The sequence below is a fragment of the Triturus cristatus genome, chromosome 4_2 (genome assembly GCF_964204655.1).
Source record: "Triturus cristatus chromosome 4_2, aTriCri1.1, whole genome shotgun sequence".
Classification (NCBI taxonomy): domain Eukaryota; kingdom Metazoa; phylum Chordata; class Amphibia; order Caudata; family Salamandridae; genus Triturus; species Triturus cristatus.
This window is the reverse complement of record NC_140586.1, coordinates 641,856,162-641,880,245: the sequence shown is the minus strand read 5'-3', so window position 1 is coordinate 641,880,245 and position 24,084 is coordinate 641,856,162. Positions and strand designations below refer to the sequence as shown.

The window sequence follows — 24,084 nt, the reverse complement described above, 5'->3', positions numbered from 1 at the left end:
AAAATCTTTTTCAATTTAGTACTGGAACAAATTATTATTAATTAGCAGCTTCAAACTATGCGAAGAGCAGCACTAACATTTTTTGAATTATTGTGGCAAAACAACAATCATGTTGGGTAGCAAAACTAAATGTACTAGATTCCAGGAGAGTCGACTACAAATATTTGAAAAGTTCTGTTTTGGCGTATTTACAGAGACGGAGGACAGCAATTTCTACAATTACAACACAACATCGCCGTGCACCTGCTGCTCTAGCGGGGGCGAGTCCTTCCTCCGTGTCTATGCCGGCCGTGCGCGCCGGCAGCTTCGGGCGTGTGAGCTAAGCGAGGGCTGCCTGCTCCCTCTCCCCCGCCTCCTCTCAGCATCCTTCCGCCTGCTCCTGGAGGTGATGCGAGCGGCGGAGCAGCGGCATCCGACCATGGCCTCTCCTCCGCCTTAGCACGAGCGGCTTCCTCCACCGGCAACGAGGGCGTGGAGGCCGTGATTTTGCCCTGGTTTTTAAGGTTTCGCGGATACTGAGGAATGCGATTCTGCCATCATGATGGAAGGTAGGTGCTGGTCTCTCCTCTGGTGGTGCCGCTCTCCATGCATGTCCTCCATAGGGTTTCGCAGCAGCTGGGCCACAGGGCTCTGCATAGACGACCAGGCTCCTCTAGAAGACACGCAGGGCTGGGAACGAGTCCACCCCAGCTTGGCATGTTGCGGGCTCTGCTTCAGTCCTGCCTTTCGCAGACGCCGACCTGTCTGCCATTCTCCCACTAGTCCAGTCCTCGCAATGGGAAGGGTGCCTCGCCAAGGACTGTCATCTCATGGTGTTCGCTGCCCGCAGGTCTGTGTGCAGCCTGCTTGGCTGAGACGGCAGGTGTATCCACTGAAGCTTAGCTACCCCCTCCTGCCCTCCTCTCTTTAACATAAAGGTTGTATGCGCGTCCTCGTCTTTCCAGGGAATTTGTGGTAACGCCTGCAGCCCGAGAGAGTTTATGCTGGACGCTGAGCAGCTTGTCATGGAGCTTGTGATATTAAGCCGATGCCTTTGCAGAGCTGTTACTCTGTCCGACATGTTTCGTGTTGTCTCACCACCTTGCTAGTAACCGTTACTTCCCCTTAGCCCAAAATGCACGTATATAACTAATTGTAGGTTCCTTAAAGTATTTTTAATCTTAAGTATGCTCTTGTCTATTTCGCTCCACCTATATACCTTTTTTCAGTGTCGTCTCATAATAAGTCGCTCATTCGCAAAATACATGTTTATTAATTCAGTGTGGCGGTACTTAATCCGAGTTACATCCTCAACTTGGCCCCCTGCTTGCTGAACAACCGAAATAAAGTATGTCGGAGCTATAGGTGTTTATCTCCTAAGGCCACCACATACTCGAAGAATGTACTTCTTGCATTTCAGGAATATAAATTATTTGGATATAAGCCTGTCGAGCTTTCCTGAAGGTCTCAAATTGAAGAGAAATTATGACCGTTTAAAAGTAGTCTACAGTCTTTTAACCAAACTCCATAGCACTTTAAATCAAACAATATATATATATATATATATCGCCAAGTACAATCTCTTAATTTGTATACTATTTTGATAATATCCTTTAAAATCGACGTAGTGGACAAATCCACTTACGTAGTTGCTGACAAAAGAAACATGTACACATGACATTACTTACCTAAAACTTTTTTAAAACGCTTTCATAATTTCAAATTTACGTTTATAAAATATAAGTTTGAAGCATCTGACTCTCTTTGCTATCAGCACAATTATTTTTCATTGCTCTATTTGTGTGCTCAAATGTTTACGACTTGGAGTGACTTAAAAAGCATTTCCTCAAACATTCGGAACCAGTTCATTAGAGATGGACGTTGATGTTTGTAGAGTATATGCTCCGCAGAATACGTGAAGTAATTCCTGTAAACACATACATGCTAAGAATGAATATAAATTATGATATTAAATCAGTTCTGTTTAGGAACCTGCTGGGAGCTATTTTTAAAGAGACCAAGTCTTTAAGGGATTCGGTTCACAACATGCTCATTTTATGTTGAGTTGTAATAGAACAACATTATTTTGCAAACGGTATCTGAGAAAGGCTTAGTAAAGTGTTGATAGTTTTATACACTAGAGTAAGTCTGATTTCGGTTTGTATTTTATGCATTTCATCCAATTAGCCCACATTTTATAGTCGATCCTTTTAGAGCAATATATAATACAATTAATCTTTTACCATCCCTGCACCTACGTTTGTGAAAGTAATTAACTCATGTGATCATGTATCACTTGCACTGTACTTGATAAACATTTCAGTAAACACCTCTGCATCAGCCCACTTTCAAGAGATTAAAACGTATGTGATCAGACGTCAGTCATAAGTCAAAGAAAAGCACCTGGGACAAACAGCACTCTTGCAAACTACCCCATAATTAAACCACTTTGGTGATATCACATCAGTAAAGACATGAATGAGCCAGAAATGATTGATCCTTTTCCTATGTTCTTGGAGTATAATTGCAGTACCTTCTGCTATTTGAAAGCTTGTTCGCTTGCGTATCCTACTATGGCAAATTAATAGCTTTTGTGTTTTGTATTGTAACCAATAACTTTTTTGACTGAACTTTGAAGGTGTCATTTTATTTATTATATTGATTAGTAACCATCTGATCCTCAACCACAATTTCTCTTAAAGTGCTTTCTGGTGCATAGTTGCAGATGTGTAATGATCTGCTCCTTCCAGTAGTTTGTCTTGATCACTACCACTCAGGGCATTTTGTCACAGTGGGCTTTGAGAGCTAAGCATGTTCTTGAGCCACGCCTTGCACATGAGCCCCTTAACATTAAGTGCATTAGGCATGTACTACTGCTTTACCCATCAGCTTCTGGGTTCCTGGGCTAGGTCTTTGGCCAAGCCTTTCTCCTAGTCACCCACCTTCAAAAAGCACTAGTCTTTGCTTCAGTAGTGCCCTGAAGGCTTGGAGACCAGAGTACCAGTCATCCGTGCATGGCTTTGGAGTGTGCCCCGTGGTCTCAGTGAGCAGAGGGTGAAAATGACCCCATTTTAGATTGTCAGTTAACCCTTCCTGTATAGATCAATCTGCAAGCTCAGTAATGTCTATGAATCATATGTTAATGAGTTTGTAAAGTCAACAGCAATGTTATCCGACTTGCAAATGAAGATCCCTGTAATTCCTTCAACTAGCAGCACATCTACTCATAGCAATTAACTGTAATTGTATGGCTGCAGTCACTCTTGCCACAGGTCGATGTTCCTGTAACAAATACATATACAGACAAGGCTGTATTTATACTGTCAACAAATACATGCAGGTTGCAGCTGCCAATTTTCCTGTTTTACAAGTGTCAGGGTGACCTTTCTGATTGTGAAGCTAGAAGCCTCCTAGGAGGTTGGGCCATTGTCATCTTGCCTCACACTAGCCCACTGAGGTTCAGTCTTGCGAGAACCTTTTGATGATATCCCAAGGATGTGAGAGTTGTCAGCTGCCCACTTTTCATCCACCTAAACAATCGTATTGACTGTAGAAGGATGAGGCATCCACCTCCACAAACGTGTTGACTGTAGAAGGATGAGGCAGCTAAAAGATGATTCAGCTATTTGGCTGTGTTAGCGGTCGAAACAAAGAGGACACTGTTCAAACATTGCTCTCTTGGCAGGAGCTGACAAAGGCGTGGATTCCCACCAAATCAGGGTGCAGGTAAATACTCTCCTCTTCTCACAGTTGGGCAAGTCAGGGGGGAAAAAAATCTGTCTGTCTATTTATCGGTCTTCTTTGTCCTTAGCAGGTCCCCTAATGCTTTTTGCACACAGAGGTAGCCTTTTCTTTTTAGGCCGAGCCTAGCGGTAGCGTGCATGCGCTGCTCGCTCTGCGAGGCATGCAGTAGTAGAGTATGCTGTGTAAGCCTCGCCCACTCTCCACACATACTTTTCATTGGCTGGTGTCATTGTCCTTGATAAATGCTGGTTTCCGATTCATATTGAGGCTTGTTTGTCCCTCCTTGTTACCGCCTTGTCGCTATTTGTTACGCCCATAACGACTGGACCTTTTACTTGGCTTGTTACACGGTCGGCTTTATCTAGGGGGTCAGCACTCTTTTGTTTATGGGGACAATGGGGGGGGGGGGGGGTGCTATTTTTTGTATTTGTATCCTGAGTGCGGCGCTCGCTTTAGGGACACCGCGCTCAGTTTATTTATTTATATTTAACACTCATGTTGAGCGCGGTGCCTGCTTCAGGGACCCCCGCACTCTGTTACTTCGTGTTGTTTTACTTTAAAACTGAACGTGGCGCCGCTTCAAGGACATCACGCTGAGTGTTAAAGTAGAAAATAAAACGAAAAAAGAACACAGTGTCCTGGAAGTGTCACCGCGCTCAGTTTTAGACTTAAAAACACATTTGTAATGCATTAGGTCTCTCATTTACGCAAGTTTAAGCTATTGGCATTGTAAATGACACTGCCTTTTATTTGTTTTTAAAAAACCAAAAATAATAGACATTCATTTACAAAGCCAATAGCTTAAACTCGCGTAAATGCGAGACCTATCGCATTGCTAATGCTTGTTTTCCTTAAGAGTTGCATTGCCAAATTTGCGGTCGTTTTGTTAACTCACCATTAACTGCAATGGAAGGGCAAAATATGGATTTTTTTTTGTAAGGTTTAGAACCATTAAATGGATAACGTATGGGGTCTAAGGGTGTTAAGCATCTCAGCCAAACGGCTTACGTGTTTACTCAATGTTTGGTTCATGAATCAGCTCACAAACCAAATTGTTGGTACAGCTGTCACATTTTTCATGTTAATATTGTAAATCTACGTCTGTGATTTACAATTCACAAAGGAATTTAAAGGTTGACCAAGCCTTTCCTGCAGGTCAAGTTTGCTGTCAAATAGTTCTTGCTGCACATTTGAGCCGATCAAGTTTTTATGAAAGTACTATTTTTTTGTACAGCGATATAAATGTAGGACCCTTGACCAATCTCCTGTGAACATTCCAAAATTAAACTTGGGTGGATGCACTTTTTTTTTTTCCCCCCCGAAAATGTTTCTTCAGGTCCCCAAAACAGCAGAAGTTACTAATGATCCAAAAAACACTTTCTTATTGGAGTGACACATGCAACCATAATGAGTGTCTCTATCACAGTTTCTGTGTTATGTATAGAAATATTCATTCCTACCCAGAGGGTTAATTAGTGCCATTTTGAATTCAGGCACTATGGCGTGAAGATAAGTGATTTTTTTAAAAAAAACACAGTGGAATTGAGTACACTTTTTATTTCCTGCTTTTTGGGAAGGCAGACATGGTCTTATTTTATATATTTGGCCCCCTGTTAAGAAAAGGGAGATGAGGATGGTGGTGTTTGAATCGAAAAAATGCCAATTCACCAAAATGGCAGGACGAGTAGAAGTGGTATTACTCTTTTGAACTCCCATCAATATCAAATATAACTTTGAGTGATCTGTCTCACCAGTGACTGCACATGGAGTGGCATCAAATAGCTGACTACATTACAGAAAGCCATTTTGGAACGTAAATGACAGAATTTCAGCTTTTCATCGTACTTTCCTGCTTTTCAGCTCCCTTCCCCATCATTTAATTCCCTCTTCTTATTTTTTAAGTGTGAAAGCACGTCGTCTCTATAAACCTTTTTAATGTGAGTAGTAATAGATTATTACCGTCAGACATGTAGAGCGGGTCTCTGTTGCTTTCTGGAGAATACAAAACTGAGTAGAACACACTAGGGTAGATTTTGTCATGGTACTATTAAAGATCTGCTGGGATTATATGCAGCAACATTTTTGCTTTATTAATTATATTTTGTCCTTATAAAGTAGGGAAGCAAAGGCAACTAAAAACTGAAATCTTCCTAGAGGATTGAACAGAATTCACTAGATAGGGCAGATTGGATTTGGCCAGCCACAAGCTAGCTATCCTCAGTTGAAGTAAAATTTGTTAATTGCTGCACTCCCATATATGCTTAATTAAATCTTGGTAACAATTCCTGGGGGAACTAAAATCTGAAATACAGAGAAGACGAACAGCGTGAAGGAGAAAAGGGACTAAGACTGCCAGGGATAGAACTCTAGTTTTTAGAACATCAACGTATTGAAGAATATGTTTTATACTCTCACTGACAATAGCTAAACACACTGTCTAGACCATAGTAAGTTGCATGTTCACATCTGTCTCATTTCTTGGAATCGTGATGGTCGTGCTTATAGCCTGTCAAGTAGTGACCTTAATCTATTATCATCACTCTACAGTTGTCATGACTATTTAATCAGTTGAAGTTGCAAGCTTTTATGATTTTTGTATGTCAGTCATTTTGTGGAGATGGGGCGGAGAGAAATCCAAGGCGCCTTTCTGTTGATCGTGATTTATTGAGAGTAATCATGCATGACTTCGACTTCTATGTGCCACCACGATACAAAGTCAAAGCGAATTACAATTGAGTCTTATGCATATAACTGTCTATTTGAAATATTGCTAGTTGTCTTTCTACATATAGAAAAGCAAACAGCTAGGCAGGTGAATAATTCAAGAAAGTGATGAAGTTAGTGTCTGATGGTTTTCCCAACCCAGTGTCCTGCAAGTAGGATATTCTGTAACACTAAATATAAATGTTATAGTGATGTGCTTGATGAAGGCATGAGTTAGTAATAGAATTATGCAGAACCTATTGTTTACAAAAATAACTATTGATGGACAGAATGCAGCACAATGTCATACATTCACCCCAGTACAGAGATCTGGGCTTAAATCCATCGTTTTTTTGCTCGCCATTCCAGTTTGGACCCAGCCATATGCCAATCAGTCTTGACCCTGTGCCCAATGGGAACAGTCCAGCCCAAACTGCCAGGCCAGGTCCTCCCTGGACTGGAAACAAGCATCCTTGGACCGGTTTCGGGGTTTCACCCCTCTTCAGCCAGGATAGCTTGATTCCAGTGGCATGGAGAGCACGGGACTCGCGTCTGAGCATACACGTCCCACTCGGGGTGACCAATGCAAAAAAAACTATTGATGGAGAGAATGGAGAACAATGTCAGACTGAGGTTTGCCCTAGGTTAAGAAATGTCATTTAAGGTATATTGAACAATCTCACTATGACTGACAATTTTCTAGGAGTTACCATTTCTATTGGTAGTAGTGGAACACATAGACAGTTGTTTCCGACACCATACACCAGTCCAGGTCCCTTTTCCAGTCAATCAGGGAAGGTGTTGTATCTGAGCCCCACGTCCATGCAATATTTAGTTTGGCTACCATTAGTGCTAGGGTTACTCCCATTTGTGCTCCCCTCGCCAGGTCTGTCGCTTCCCAAACATCAAGTTGATACCATTTTGCCGACCTAAGCAGCTCAATCCCATATACTTCACTCAGACACTGCGTTACTGATACCCAGTAGGCCTGGATTTTAGGGCGGTTCCATATAACATGAAATAATGTACCTTCCAGTCTGCACCCCCTATAGTGCATTAGTTCGCTTCCCCATTTTTACCAAAGTGGTACATGAAACGTATGCTCTGCGGAGGATATTGAGTTGCACCAGGAGGAAGTGGGATCTGATTGCTACCTCTTGGGGAGAAGAGTGTGCCTCCGACCAGTCATCTTCCTGCATGTCTGGAATGTCTTTCTCCGTTAAGTGGATTAACATATCCGGCACGTGATTTACTAGTTTCTTATATGTTAGCGAAATTACCTTTTTTGTGATATATTCCTCAAGCATTCTATTGTTGAAGGGGGGGGGGGTATCTGGGAGAGATACCCCTTCAGTAGGACTGCTTGTAGGGCATGTCGAAGCTGCAGGACGCGAAACTCCTCAGTGGGGGCTAGCTTGTATAATTTTTGCAGTTCTGTGAGGGGTATTATGCCATTAACCGACCATACATCTGACAGTCAAGATGCCCAACAGGTCCCACTTATCAACCCCCTGTCTTGTATCACTCAGTTGTAGGGCCAGACGGTCCATCCAACATGCTGGCTACGTCATTGCTTGATGAGCCAATTGATGGACTACTGTCAGTTGTGCTGCTTGATTGTATGTCTGGATATCGGTGAGAGCAATCCCCCACCCCCCCTCTCCCATCATACAAACCCCTGGTTAGTTTATTCAGAACTACTCTCTGTGCACCACCATCCCACAGCAAGGCTCTGATCTCACTTTGCAGAGTTTTCAAATAGACCTCTGGCACTGGGAAGGTTGTTTTTTGGAGAACGTAGAGAAAGCGTGGTAGCGCCATCATTTTAAATAGGGTTGTTCTACCTACTAGGGAAACGGGAACACTCTCCAAGGCTGCACATCCTCTTTCAGTCGGGTCAATTGAGGCTGTAGATTTTTCGAAATGAATAGATCTCGATTGGTTGTGACGAAGATCCCTAGGTATCGGAAACCGTCCGCCACCACTTGTTCCTCATATTCTTTTGGCATTCGCGGTGTCGCCCCATGAGGCAGAAGTCCACTGAAGTCCAGTTGATCGTGGATTCAGAGTACCTTCAGAAGGTAGTGAAGACATTTAGGATTCTAGATATGGAAGACCGTGGAGATGCTAAATTTAGCAGAATGTCATCTGCATATAGTGAAATTTTGTATTTCTGGTCAGCTGTCCAACGAAGGCCTCATATAATTGGATCCCCCCCCCGGATCCAGACAGCTAGTGGCTCCAGAGCAAATAGCAGCGGCGAAAGAGGGCAACCCTGTCTGGTCCCCAGTTAAGCCGGATAACCCTTGATACTCTCCCATCCGCTTTCACTTGTGCCAATGGCTCTGTATATAAAAGTCGGACCCCTTTTGGAACTGAGGTCCCACCCCAACTGCTCTAGAACCACAAACAAAAATGGCCATTCAATCTTATCGAAGGCCAAACGGGTGTCGAGGGATAGTACCACAGCATCTTTTTGTATTCTCAGCGTCCGACCCAGCACCCCATGGAGGTGTCGCAAGTTAAGGACTGTTTCAGTCCGGCAAGAACCCCGATTGATCTGGGTGTATCAACTTAGTAATGATCGGGATCAGGGGGCGGGCTAGGAGTTTGGCCAGAATTTTGGCCTTTGTGTTTAGTAGAGATGGGGCGATATGATCCGCATTGGTCAATCAGCTTCCCCTCTTTGTGGATTACTACTATTGAGGCCAATCTTTGGTCTAGAGGTAGTATACCCGTTACCTGACTTTCTTCATACACTTTAAGCAAGCAGGGTAGTGTGTGTTGAGCCGTGAATTTAAATAGTTCGATTGGTATCCCATTCGGGCCCGTTGTTTTACTTGCAGTACCTCATCATTTGTTAGGTCCTCATCTAGTGCTTTTATGTCTGCCTGGGTGAGTGTGGAGAGGGGTCTGTCTTTGAGGAGTTCAAGAGCTTCTTGTATGGTAGTGTTTGATTCTGATGCGTAAATACATTCATAGTGGTTCGCAAATTCCTCTGCTATATCTCGTAGATCGTGAGTCCCCCCCCCCCCACCGCCCTCGCTGAATCAATGGCACCCACCGACTGGCTCTCTCCTGCTCAGAAAGCCAGGCAATGAGCTGTCCTGCTTTATCTCCTTGCTCAGACACGGTGCAGTGTCTATTAGCTGCCCTCGCCGCTTGTGTAGTTAGGTCTTTATATTCCTGTTCCAGGCTCATTAGGTGTCTTATGTCCTCATTGTTTTACCTTAGTAATTCTTCTAAAACTAATATGGTACGCTCCAGCTCCTCTACCTCCTCTCTTCTATCCCGTTTGTGCCCTATCATCAGCGCAAGGTCTTGCCCTCTTATTACAGTTTGTATGCCTCCCAGAGCGTCACTGCTGAAGCCACCAAGCTCTCGTTTTCTTTGAAGTAGTGGTCAGTTGTTTTAATTAGATCTAACCTGATCTTGGGGATTTTCAGACTTGTAGTATTAATGGCAATTATGTTCGTAGTCCTTGGCTTAGCGACGCAATACTTAGGTGAGTGATCCAATATACCCCACAGAATGTGCCTCACGTCACTGAAGCTAGGGAGTAGGGAGGAGCGCGTTACTAGAAGATCTATCCTCGAGCGCCTATCATGTACGCTAGAATGAAACATAAATTCCCGTGTGTAAGGGTTGTGGGCTCTCCAGACGTCGATTAGACTGAGAGCTCTAAGGAATTCAGCTAGGTGTGTTTGTGTGGTGTGGGATTTCCTCTCTGGATGTCTGTCTAGTGCGCCATCCACCGTCATGTTGAAATCACCCCCAACAATGAGATGCCCCATCAGGAATTCTAATATGAGCTTCCCGAGGTGTGGGAGTGTTGTGCTACTCAGAGCAGGCGGTCCATATAATGACTGTATATTCATAATTTCTCCCTCCCGTCTCCCAGGAAGGGCCGCATATCTGCCTGTCGTATCTGACCACGTCTTTTTTTACTGTCAGTGGGAATCTTTTCTTAAGAAGTATCCCGATGCCTCTGGAACTGGCAGTAAACCCTGCATGGACCGCCATTCTATAGCCCCAGTGGTCCAATGCCTTACATTTGTTGCCCCATTAATGGGTTTCCTGCAAGTGGGGCACAGTTTTTATTGGTGAAAACGCTGGGTGACAGGATATTGTTCTCTCACCCACGATTCTGATATTTCCCTGACACAAATCTCGAATATTCAGAAATGTCACCCAATGCTTAATATGCGCAGGGCAAGAAAGGGTAATTCAAGCATATTACACCACCCAGGTCGGCTGCAGGTGTCAAATATCTGGGGGTGGTAGTTTTTCCTGGGTGAAGGATCAATATAGACTCAAATACTTCAGCAACACACATCCCAAGAATCAATGTAATGTCAAAGCAAAATTCTTGATGTTTCCAATGTGCATTTCTGGCCCTTTTCTGTCCTGGCTATAGGCCCCACCTACATAAGGTAGTTTACTGTTTATATCAGAAGTGTGCGGATGGTTATGGGGACTTTTGTTCACTGCAAATTTCAGACAGCTCTCACAGAAATGTGAGGAAATTCTTTGATTTTGGCCACAGCTTGACATTGGCAAGGAATTCTCTGTAAGAAAATGTGGTGGGCTCGGAGAAGGTCATAGCATCCTCCAGACACCCAAACCTCTAGTTTTCTGAAATGTTGAGTTGGCAGGTTCTTTGGGTTTAGGTAAGGCCTGGATCCAAATATGGCAGGCAACTATCACTACAAAAGTGTAACTTGACCTAATATCAATTGTTCCCTTTAAATTGTTTTCGTTGGGCTGTTCCACCTATTATGCCCACTCATACATGTAGGGGTACTGTATTTTCATTTTTTATCTTGAGGTATGGGAACACAATAAGATAACTGTCACTCTCTGACTTTCTCTATATTTTTGCTTTAAATTTTATTAGTGTGCACATAACACTTTTTGAAAAAGTACCCCATTATTAGCCAGACATTTTGGGTAATCAAAAATTTGGAGTGGCGTGAATAACCCATGTCCCTAATCTCAGATTCTTGGGTACATATTAAAAAAAAAACGCATAGCTTTTCTTTAACTTTTTTATGAATACGTTTTTTTCCCTATGAAGTGAAAACTCACTGTAAGGCGCAGCTTTGCTTATGGATCTCGGTATTGCAGGTTTTTGGACAACCAACAAAAACTTTGTCTATGTGACCAGAAGAGCCTGACATATGTAACAGTATATTATTTATGTAGATGATCCTTCTGTGTAAAAACTTAGCAATGAAAACTGTCACTCTTCCTTCTTTTTTTTCCAACTTAATTTGACTACTTCTAATTTCAACAATTAGTTGCTTTGGGAAAACATTATGCAACAAATGACCCTTGCTGAATTCAGAATTTTGTCTAATCTGCAGAAATGTATAGCTTTCTGGGTTCACCCATGGATTTCACACCTCTTTGTCCCACTATGTGCAGGTAGGTAAACAGGAACTGCAAAAATAGAAAATACTGACCACCACTGAATACATTTAAAAAAACGGTGGCAAAGATTTTACAAAATTCCACTACACCCGTTTCTGAAAACTCCGACGAGGGCGATTTTAGGATAGCAAACTATTTGTTGATGAAATTAAGAAGAAGAATTAGTCACAAAAAGTCACAAATATTTTTTTAAAATACCTCCGTACTCCTGTTACTTTATAGTAGCATTTTATTACATCCATGACATCTGCAAATGAAATCGACGATAAGGGCTTTTCACACAATAAATCATAGCAATTTCTGCTTATGTTGATGACTGTTACTATTAAAAAGGTGGGTCCGTCAGTAAGTGGAAAGGGTGTTGGAATGGGAAAAATGGTTAATCGTCTGTAAGAGCTCTCATATATAAAATCTTCAACTATAGAATTTAAGGTATTATCAGGAAACTAAGTGAAAGTCTGTAAAAGCTTATGAAGGCAGCTGAGGACATATTTAGATGGGTCCATTTCGGGATGGCTGCAGAAATGCAGCTTACATTACATAAAAGCAGCTGTAAATTGCAAGACCTTTAGGAATGTCTGAACCAACATTCTAAATTAAACAAGAGAAACTGAGCATGGATTGATGGAGGCATGATGGAGTGAATTAAATCCCTTGGCAAAAAAGTTATTCCTGTTGAAACACCTGTTTCCCCCTCAGAAATGGGGAAAGGTGCGGAGTAAGTGGAATGAATACAGAGGACACCCATGTACAGCCCTAGCTGCCCAGGTTAGGTGGGAGGCAATCGATAAAGCAATGGGATAATACAAGAGAAAAGGGGACAGGTCAAGGATATAGCAGTGATAGAGGTGGTGCCATAACTGTTATTGATGTAACCAAGAAGTGTTTGTATATTGCTCAAGTGTTGACTGTAATGTTGCTTCCGAAATAAAAAGAACTTAAAAAAACAAAACTGTGCACCACTTAAGTTGTTCTTCCTATGGGCCAAGACAGGGAAGGACCAGAAACGCACTATGCAAATGTCAAGAATTTTGCTTTGATTCTTGGGATGTAGATAGCTGCGTTGTTTGGACATGGTGTCTGCCAACTCCTTTAGACATGTACCAACCCCTGACATTATTGAGAATGGAACACCCAAGGGAGGACAGTGAAGTGGCTTGTATGGATCATATTCAGTGTTTTTGCGCCTTAAAAATTGTTATAACTGAGAAACAATATGCCATTTGCTCTCACTTTCCACTGGACTTTACCAGTGCTGCACTTTTCTGAAAACTAGAGATTCATTGTATTCCAGGATAGTGTAGCTTGCATGTGGATCTCAGTATGGTTTCTTACCCAGGCTACATGTGGGAAGGACAGTCAAACGAAACTGCTTCGGAAGTAAGGAATAACCGATATTGGTTGGGATTCTAATCCATGGTGACGGTTGCGTATTTGTCATCAATTCCTTACAGACTGCCATCACACCTTTGTAGCCCAGTATTTGCCTTCCTCTGTCTCCTCCAGCTTAAACTGCCTACAATCTTTAACATATAACGTTTCTGCTATGAATGCATCCAGCGACCACCTTAATTTGAAGTACAAAATCTGTTTGTTGTAAATCACGACCAACAACAGATCAGCTGTCGGACATTGAAAAACATTACATTTGCTTACCTAGAAAGGCTATATTTCTTCAATGTAGCGTTCACCATTTTATCCATTGCAAATCCACCTCTCTCGTTAATCTCCACATAGTCAATATTTTTGTCATATTAGTCAACAAGATCATGGGTTGCAACCTGCGGCCCAGCCCAAATTATATCAAATTGTTTAAAAAACAACCTGCTATCTACAAATACAAAGTGTTTCAAAATACATTGCTATCTACAAATTTAAACATGTTCTGGCACCAAGCCAAATGCACCTTTATCACTAATACTGCTCTGCTAGTTTTCCACTTTCTTCGTTGAAGTTCAAACCACCAAGCCAGAAGATTAGGGAAAGTTCCATCTGTTTCCTAGCAAAAGTGGAATTATGCTTTGTGAACATTGCAACTTAGAGGTCCGACTCATTGGAAGCTGTAAATGGGCTATGATGTGAACTTGGAAGCTGCTGTAATAGTCTTTCCTACCACGGAGTACTGAGAGATTGTCCTGGTGAAGCTTGCATTAGAAGGTTAGAGTGGACCGAGCAAACCCCAGTGTCTGTAGCCACTGAGATTGCAAAAATAGAAATCCTCGAGGTTAGGTTATCACAGTTACATATGTTTGGCTACATTAGTGATTGGCTACACAATTGAGTTTTCACTGTTGAACAACATTTTATTGGTGAACTGAGGACCAATGTATTTATTTAAGGTTCGTTTTTTGTAATCTTTATATTTGTCCGGTAGTTATTACTACAAATCCAAATACCAGTGATCTCCAACACCATTGTAGCCCCGTGATGGAGATATGTACACGGACCTCAAACAAGGGCCATTCAGAACAACAAACCATTAACACGAAAAAGAGGAAGGATGGATACACCATGAAGAATAAACAAAGACCTGGTTACCAACCATACATTGTGTGAGGGTGGCATGGTTTGAGTAGTAGAAGGTTATCGTCTTTACTGTGGACCCTGGGGCCTGTGCAAAGCAGGAAAGTAATGTACGAGCAGACTGGGTAAAAATGGTCTGTAGATGCGTTCCAGCTGGGTGATTTAATGTTCTTAAATAGTGTTGCTCTGACTCCTAGGTGTTAGTGCGCTTCATAATAAAATAACTGTACCTGGTGTACAATTAATAGCTGTAGTTGAACAGATCATCTCACCAATAAGGGTTTGAGTAAGACTGGAGTCCTTTTTATTAGGAGTTGATCAGAGTCGGTTGAGGACATTTTTGCTATTGAAAAATGTAACTTTCAAACGTTGTTTGAACAGGATAGGCTTTTTTTCTTCAAAAACAGCACAATAATTTTTCAAGTCTGAATCATCAGGCTGAGAGTTCTACGATGGTGGGATGCACTAGTGAAGGCTTTGTAGGAGGCCTGGAAGGAATTGATTTTTCTTGCTTTCTTTACTGGGTGGACTGATTCATTGCTCCTCGAGATTCATTCACCACTAGAGATATGAAGCAACGAGATTTACAGAGTATAAAGGCCTTGAAAGTCAGACAATCAAGTTTAAATTTAATCTTAGCCTCTAAAGAGAACCTCTGGGGCCCTTTCAAGATGGGCGAAATTATGTGAGTGGTGGAGGCTTTTAGAGGTGTTAAGGATGTCTTCATAGGTCTTGCGATCTGGTCATTTCCATAGTAATTTTTTTTAAATTTCACAATGATTTCTCTCATTTACCACTCTAGGAGTAGGATGGAGAGGGTTGCATCAAACGAACACAATCGAATGAATAAATAGTACGATCAGAGAAAAAATATTTATATACAGTATTAAGTGCCATCGCTTAGGTGATGGTATGGTGCATATGTTTTTATTTGTCATTTGCACAATATACGCAGGGCTCTGTACCCCAGAGGCCACTGCAGCATCAAGTTACACCATAATAGGACCGCAAAGGACATTTTCGTTTTTTAAGAAAACAAAGCAAACACATTCTTTGAACTTGAGTGTCATCTCGGATATCTACCCCCCTCCCCCCAACACCCCACTCCCCCCTACAAGTTGCGCAATTCCCACTGATGCCCGCTCACCCGCCCACGCTCAAGGACAAATGAGAGTAATGAAAATGACGGCCTACCCGATCTAGTGGAGGACCATCCCACTCTGAGCGCACACACACCCCCGGCGGCCCCCCCCCCCCCCAGACATCCAACCCAACCACTCTAGCCCTGCCCTTATCCCACTAGGAGATCTTCCGTCGCCGTTGGAGGCGCCAGCCACAGGCCCCGATAGTCCGCCCACCGCTTCCATATATTATAATGCTTACGCGGACAGCCCCGGGCCACAAAGATGGGCTGTTCCAGCCCCATACAGAAGTCTAGGCCATTTTTCCAAGCGGCCACCGAGGGAGCCCACTCATCCTTCCACATCCTGGCAATGTCGCGTTTCGCCAATGTAAGGCCCAGCTGCATAAGGTGCCGTTTATAGATATTGCCCCCGATGCCATGCAGCAGTGCGAGCAGTGGCGTACGCAGGAGCAACCACCCCAGGACCTCAGACAAACAAGAGAAGACCCCCCTCCAGAAGCGTTCCAGCGACGAACAATGCCAGACTGTATGTAGGAATGTGCCCTCCGCCCCACCACACCTGAGGCATTCAGGGGAGGCAACCAGGCCCGCCCGATACAGTCGCACCCGAGTATAGTATACCCGGTGAAGGTACTTGAATTGGATGAGGCGGAGGCGCATCGCAATGGCCGCTCCCCGAGGGGCGGCCAGGGCCTCCCTCCAATCCTCCTCCTCCAGCGTATCCACATCCTCCTCCTACACCCTCCGCAACTTGTCCGGAGGAGGCACACTGTGGGTGACCAGGGACTGATATATCCGCGAAATCTTTTTGGTTGCGAGATCACCCATGAAGACTTTCGCCTCCAATGGGCTAAAATCGGGAATGTCAGCGAGATCCTCCAGGCTGGGGGAGAGCGCATGACGGAGCTGGAGGTACCGGTAGAACTGTGTCCGGGGCATGCCAAATTCTTCCTGCAGATCCCGGAACGATTTAAGGGACCCATTCCTCATCATGTCGCCCAGGGTGGAAATGCCGATGTCATCCCATCTACTAAACCCCAGCGCCGCCAGCTCCGGCAGTTGTCCATTGTGCCACAAAGGGGTTTCCCCCGTCAGTGTATTCCACCACCCCATTCTCCTTAGGGACTGTCGCCAAATCTGGAAGACCACCCTGGACACCGGCGGCAGTGCATTCCGCAGCGTCGCCGAGTAGAGGATTGTGTGACGCCCCATTAGGTGCCTCTCCTGTGCATAAGCCGGGTCCCCTCGGTCTCCATACCACCACTCGTTGAGGACCAACAGGTGCGATGCCTGATAGTACGAAAGCATATCTGAGGTCGCCAGCCCTCCACAGTAGGTGGAGAGAAAGCACGTGCGCTACGCCACTCGCACCGCCCCCTGCCCCATAGAAACCGGCCCAGCACCGAATTCACCAGTCGGAACCAGCGAGGCGCGATCGGGTATGGGTGATTCTGTAGTTGGTAGAGCAAGCGTGGGAGCGCAACCATCTTAAAGATTGCCGATCTACCATATATAGTCAGCGGCATACGGGACCAGGTCGTAACATCTGCACACTAGCGCCAAGTTCCGCTCCCACATATCTCCGGCACCTTCGACAGGAAAACTCCCAGGTATTTAAGTCTTCCGTCGGCTACCTGCAGCGCAGATGCCCAACCCCACCCGAGTACCCAAGACCCACAGTGTGGACTTGCGGGGCTTCATATACAGCCCGGATGTTTCCCCGAAAATTTGCATTATCTCCAGTATGCGTGGTCCCGACCTATCCTATGCTGTTAAAAAGAATAGGACATCATCGGCATATAATGCTACCCTGTACGATAGGCTAGGGGCCCACTCAAACCCCTTCAACTGTGCATCTATACGCACCCACGCCGCCAACGGCTCCATGGCGAGGGCGAATAAATAGGGCGTCAGGGGGTCACCCCTGTCTAGTACCCCGACGAATGGGGAAGCTGGACGAGACCGCTCCCGCCACGTGGACCAAGGCTGTCAGTTGGGTATACAAGAGCATCACATACGACAGGAACCGAGGGCCGAGATTAATCCGGCGAAGGAGGGCAAACAAATAAACCCAGCTTAGGGAATCCAATGCCCTGTCCATGTCCACCAGTAAGAGCGCCGCCGGCTCCCCCGTCTCTCGGACCGCCGCCAGTGCTGCATGTGACCGCCTTATGTTGTGTCGCGTCGCTCTATCAGGCATGAATCCAGTCTGGTCCGGGTGGACCAAAGTCGAGATATGAGGCAGGAGGCGATTAGCCAGGGCCTTGGCCAAAACCTTGACCTCGACATTTAGGAGAGAAATGGGGCGATATGAAGCATGTTGTTCCGGAGGCCGACCAGGCTTGTGGAACACCACCACCTCCGCATGTCCAGTCCTGTGGGAGCCGACCGGCCTCTCTGGCCTCCTCCACCGCCGCCCGATAGTAAGATTCTAGTTGTAAATTGTATCGACGATGAAACTCGCTTGGGAACCCATTGGGTCCCGGTGCCTTCCCCGAATTGAGCTCCCCTAGGGCCTTACTCAGTTCCTCCTCCGAGAGGGGGAGTTCCAACTGTTGGCATGTCTCGTCAGGCACTGCCCTGGGCAGGAGGTCCTCAATGAACTTGACCACCGTTGCCTCCGATAGGCATTCCTTAGGGGCGTATAAATCCGCATAGGCGGCGAAACTCTCTGCTATGGTCATAGGGTCAATGATTGGCACTCCCTTCTCATCCAGCACCCCCGGGAGGACCTGGGGAGAAAAAACACCCTGGCAGAGCCGATGCAGCATCTTGCTCGACTTGTCGCCCCATTGATAAATTCTGCTGTGTGTCGCAAGCCATACTTGGCGAGCCTCATCCATAAGGAGAGCGGCATAAGACTGCCGTGCCAGCAGTAGCTGTCGCACCTCCAGCCCGCCACCCGCCCCCAGCTCCGACGCTCAAGCCCTTCCACCTCTACCCTAACCAACTCATCTCGACGCTTTCTACGGGCCGCCACGCTCCATGCAATGTCCACCCCACGTAGAGTGGACTTCAACGCCTCCCATATTATTACTGCACTGGGGGCCGACCCCACGTTAGCGACAAAGTAATCCGCGATCGCCTCCCTCATACACCTCTCGTAGTCAGTGTTTTGCAAGTTCCACACTGCTAGTCGCCAGCGAAATGGTTGCCGCCCCCTACCCAACCGCAACACCACGGATACCGGTGAGTGGTCCATCAGCCCCCTAGTAAGGATCTCTGCGGACATTACTCTCGTTGCGATCGCCCGGGGTACGAAAACATAATCCAACCGCGAGAAGGACTTGTGAACCGCGGAGAGGTATGTATAGTCCCTCCGATCTCCATGTACATGTCGCCAGGTGTCGACCCACTCAAGGCTCCTCACCAAGGAGTGCAATTTTGTGTGATGAGTTCCCCCCAGATCCCCTCCCGCCCTGTCCCTGTCCCTCCCCATATCCATAACATCATTCCAATCTCCACCCACCACTTTAGCCACGTCAGGCATGGCCGCCCACAAAGAGAGCAACCGCTCCACCAGGGACCATTGTAAGGAGGGGAGAGCATAGACACAGCCGAGCACAATAGACTCCTCCCCAATCTTACCCCGAAGAAACCGGTACCGCCCCTGCGGGTCAAGCCACTGTTGTGCATGCACGTATGGGACCCTACGATTTATCAATACCGCTACCCCCCTAGAACCCTGTATGAACCCAGCGTGAAAGACCTGCTGGAAGCCATAACGCTGCAGGCACAGGGCCTTAGAGCCCATCAGATGAGTTTCCTGTAAGAGGAGAATGTCAGATCCGACGCAGGACTGCACCTCGCTTAATTTTGTCCAGAACCCCACGTACATTCCAGCTGACAATGCGGATGGTGCCCGGGGACCTCCCAGCCTCTAAGTTCCCCACAGCCATGGGGCGATCTCCCTGGATGAAACCAGGATATGAGGTCCCAACTGCGGGTGTGTGCGACCAGATGGGCACAATGTAAAAGCGCAACTCGTCCCCCTAACCAAACCCCTTCCCCATAACAAACCCCCCTCCCCATACCTCAAAAACACTGAAGTACCTGTTGCGGCGTGGTTGAACAGGGTGGCACGGACCGCACCCGCCAATGGATCCCCAACTGACAGCCCATATCGCCCAGGCCCACAACTCTGAACAGGTGGGGACACAGCCCTCCTAGAAGCTCCCTCAAGACCCATAAAAGCAAACAGTCACATAGTCTAAGGAAGGAAGCGCCCCGGCATCACCCTCCTCACAGGCATCAAGGATCCAATGTCAGGGGCTGGGAGGCAGATTCCTCCCGAGCCGGGGTTCCCCGAGAAGCAGGGCGCTTCAGGGAGCGCGATCGTCCATGCCCTCTCCGGCGCCGTTCACGAGCATTCCTGGACGGCCCCTCACTTAAGGATGAGTCTGAGTGCAGCCCAGGTGGCGTACGCACCCGCACCCGGACAGTTTCGTCGGTCCACTTAAAGACCTCTTCCGGTGAATCAAAGAAGTGGGTGCGGGATTGAAAGACCACTCGCAAGCGAGCAGGGAATAGGAGAGCATACGGGAGATTAAGGTCTCTCAGTCTGGCCTTCGCTGCCATGAACGATTGGCGTTGTTGCTGCACGAGTCGTGTATAATCGGGGAACACCAGGATACGTTGGTTATTATAGAGCAAAGGTTCTTTGGCGCGGGCCTGCTTCAGCACAGTGTCTCGGTCCAGATAATTCAATAGTCTCACAATCACTGGTCTTGGACAAGCCCCCACCGGAGGTTTCTGCAGAAGCGCTCTGTGAGCCCGTTCCACGACGAAGCACCGGGACAGCGCATCAGGCGGAAGCCACCTCTCCAACCACTGCGTAAGGAATCGCTCCATGCTACCATTCTCGCACCCCTCCGGAAAGCCAACAAAGCGCAGGTTGTTCCTCCGGGCCCGTCCCTCCGCATCCTCCACCCGGAGCACCAAGCCCTTCTGGAAGCTCTCCAAACCCGCCACTTTCTGCTTGAGGACCCCGACATCATCTTCCACCCCTGATATGCGGGCTTCCGCCTCCGTGATACGAGAGACTGCGTTCCGAAGATCTTGGCGCAGTAACATAACATCCGCACCCACTGCGCCAATTTTTGCATCCAGCATATCCCGGGATTGGGTGATCGCCGCCATCAGGGCCGCATTGTCTGGTACGGCATCCTGAGAGGCCCCGGCGGCCCCACCCGTCTCCCCCGGGCCCGTGAACTTTTCTATCGGCCCATGTTTCGTGGATCCGCCACCACCCTTGTCTCTCGTCATGACAGCTTGCAGCGGACTCTCCGCACCTTCAGGCCAATGTGGACAGGGCACCCGCACCAGTGTCGGCACACCGTAGGCAGAATCGTTGCCCGCCCCGCCCCCTAGGAACGGAACGAAGGACGAAAGAGAGGCGGGAAAGCACCTCCGACCCGGGGCCCGCAATCCACCGGCGAGAGCCTCAGCCCGCAAGCCAATCTCGCCCCAATCCGCCCGTCAAGGTCGTCCAGCACCCAGGCCGCAGGGCCCCGCCAGTAACACCGTCCCCCTGACCTTCAACAGCTCGTCCGCGGTCTCAAAAGGGAGCGGCTCGATGCAGCCACCGATCATAGGCCCCGCCGCCCCAGTCTGAGCCGGTGATCGTACACCCGCACAGGCCAACCTACTAGTGTTCACTCCCAGGGCTCTCGTAGCGGCAAAAGTCCTTCCGGGTATGCCGCCCTCTCCCTGTGGCCGTGCCGTCCCTTCTGGCCTTTCTTACGCCCCGGGCTCGTCATGGGACGCCCCCGATGGAGCAAACTCCCTGCCCGGCCAGTCTCTTCAGCAGCCCAGGGCACCCCCAAGGCCGAGGCACCACGGGGCCCGATTACATTCCGCACCCCCGGGACTCCGATGAACAAAGAGCCTCCAGGCAGCTCCCGTGAGGCCTCAATAGTCCCACCACCGCGGCCCGATACAGCCGTCGATCCCCCAGGACCAGAATCCGTCCCAAGATGGGGTGGGGGCGCTCGTTCCTCCCACTCCCCTCACTCCCGGGCACACTGTTCAGTCACAGCCAATATTCTCCGTAGGCCGGGGCGTCCCCCCGCTCCTCACCGGTGCTCCCTATGTCGACTTGTGTTGTCCCTGGGGCCGACCTGCCCCTCAAATCATCGCCGCCACCGGGCCGTCTGCTCCGCCTCCTCAGGCTCCCTGGGGCCGCCGCGCGACTCGCGTCGGCTCCCGGGTGCACCAAAATCGAGGCCCCGGCTCTGCCTCCGATCTCCAGGCCGCGCCTCGCACGCGTGCCGGCGTCCGAGTTTCGCCCTGCCGGGCCCCGCCTTCACTCGCCTTCTGCCAGTGACCGGTGCCGCCACGCTCCCTCCAGGACTCGTCAGGGGTCCGAGGGAGCCAGGATAGTCGTCGGATAAATGTTGGGCTGGACGGAGCTGGCTATCACACGTCCGCCATGTCGGCTCGCTAGGCCACGCCCCCCGTGCATATGGTTTTTAAAGATTGCATTGGGCTCAAAATGTTATGGTGCACACTAGGATAATAATTTGGTTTATCTGTCCCAGATTTCCCCTATATTTTATGGGAATATGCCTCGTTAGTTCGCATACGTTTACAACGCATGCCATTACAACATGTTTGTTACAATGACCGCGTTGTTAAATCGCATACCATTACAACGCAAGTCGGAACAATGTCTTTCTGTAGGGGGGGGCGCTGTATTTTGGTATAGTATAATTTACTATAGCAACTCCAGTCTGTGCAACAGTAGGGAAGGTGTTGGATTTTAAATCCAACACATTCTGCAGCCTACAGCAAGTTGTTCAGACTCGCGTTGTAATGGTATGCGATGTAACAACGCTGAAGTTGTAACAACTGCGTTGTAATGGCATGCTTTATATTACATACGTGGTAAACGATGTTTACCATTTTATGGGGATCCAAGAGACATTAAACATGGAGGATTTCCCTGCATGCAGGGTTTTTTTGTGGGATAATGTGCTGCTGCTCTTGCGTGAAGTGACATTGGAGGAACGCGTCTAGTCACGGACATGGCCACGAATGTTTGGTTGTTTAAAGTCTTCTAAGATGATGCTAAGAACACCACAGAACTTGTCGGGATAACTTCTGCGGTTGAGGGAATAAATATTTCCTGTTTTACTCAATGGGGACTTGAATAAAAAAAAAAAAATGAGCGTCTTTAAGTAGTTATAATTATATCAATGTATGTTATGCGGTCAGTTCTAGTTAGGACCTATTATCCATAGGAAATCCGCAATATTCTATATGGAATAACTTTGGCGCCGGTGGACGTATCTTCGTGAAATTTTCAAAACTGGTGGGGTGCTCCGGTCCGTTCCTATTCTGAAAGTCTCGGCGTGATTCGTCAATCGGGGGGCTGAGAAAAAAGGGGGTCCCAAAACGTGTTTTCCCCATGCAATTTTCCATAGGAACCGTTAATCGCAGCTGCAGCCTGAACTGCTGAACGGAAATATATATATATATATATATATATATATATATATATATATATATATATATATATATATATATTCAATCAATCAATCATGGCATTTATATCGCGCACTACTCACCCGAAAGGGTCTCAAGGCGCTAGGGGAGGGGGGTCTGCTACTGCTCGAACAGTCAGGTCTTGAGCTGTTTCCTGAAGGCGAGGTGGTCCCGGGTCTGCCGCAGGTGGACCGGCAGGGAGTTCCATGTCTTTGCCGCCTGGTAAGAGAAGGATCTTCCTCCGGCGGTGGCTCTCTGGAAGCGGGGGACGACGGCGAGGGCGAGGTTCGCGGACCGTAGCTGGCGGGTGGGCGAGTAGAAGGTCAGGCGGTCGTTGAGGTACCTTGGGCCCAGGTCGTGGAGGGATTTGTGTGCGTGGGTGAGGAGTCTGAACGTGATCCTTTTGTTGACCGGGAGCCAGTGCAGGTCTCTGAGGTGGCTCGAGATGTGGCTGCGTCGAGGGATGTCCAGGATGAGTCGAGCGGAGGCGTTCTGGATGCGCTGGAGTCTTTTCTGAAGCTTGGCTGTTGTTCCGGCGTAGAGGGTGTTTCCATAGTCCAGTCTGCTGGTGACGAGGGCCTGGGTGACTGTTTTCCTAGTCTCGGTCGGGATCCATTGGAAGATCTTGCGGAGCATGCGGAGTGTGAGGAAACAGGATGAGGAGACGGCGTTGACTTGTCTGGTCATCGAAAGAGTGGAGTCCAGGATGAAGCCCAGGTTGCGTGCGTGGTCCGTTGGTTTGGGTGCGGTGCCTAGGGCCGGGGGCCACCAGGAGTCGTCCCACGCGGAGGGTGATGGTCCCAGGATCAGGACTTCTGTCTTGTCCGTGTTCAGCTTTAGGCGGCTGTCTTTCATCCATTCGGCGACGTCTTTCATCCCTTCGTGGAGGTTTGCTTTGGCGGTGTCGGGGTCTCTGGTGAGGGAGAGGATCAGCTGGGTGTCGTCGGCGTAGGAGATGATGTTCAGGTTGTGTTGGCGAGCGATGGCCGCTAGAGGTTTCATGTAGATGTTGAAGAGCGTAGGGCTGAGCGATGATCCTTGCGGGACGCCGCAGATGATCGTGGTGGCCTCCG

The 24,084-nt window shown here is 47.5% G+C and overlaps 1 protein-coding gene across 7 annotated transcripts in view; it reads left to right on the top strand.

Annotated features, from left to right (window-relative positions):
* Positions 1–248: 248 nt before the first annotated feature.
* The window catches only part of SGIP1 (SH3GL interacting endocytic adaptor 1), a 1,140,118-nt gene continuing 1,116,282 nt past the window's right edge, over positions 249–24,084 (top strand). For 3 of the 7 annotated variants that reach the window (XM_085602350.1, XM_085602347.1, XM_085602346.1), the window contains exon 1: positions 249–548. In XM_085602350.1, the coding sequence (XP_085458476.1) occupies positions 539–548 (10 nt within the window). In that variant the 5' untranslated portion in view covers positions 249–538. The remainder of the gene's footprint in view (positions 549–24,084) is intronic. The other 4 variants (XM_085602348.1, XM_085602349.1, XM_085602352.1 and 1 more) reach the window with 2 other exon arrangements.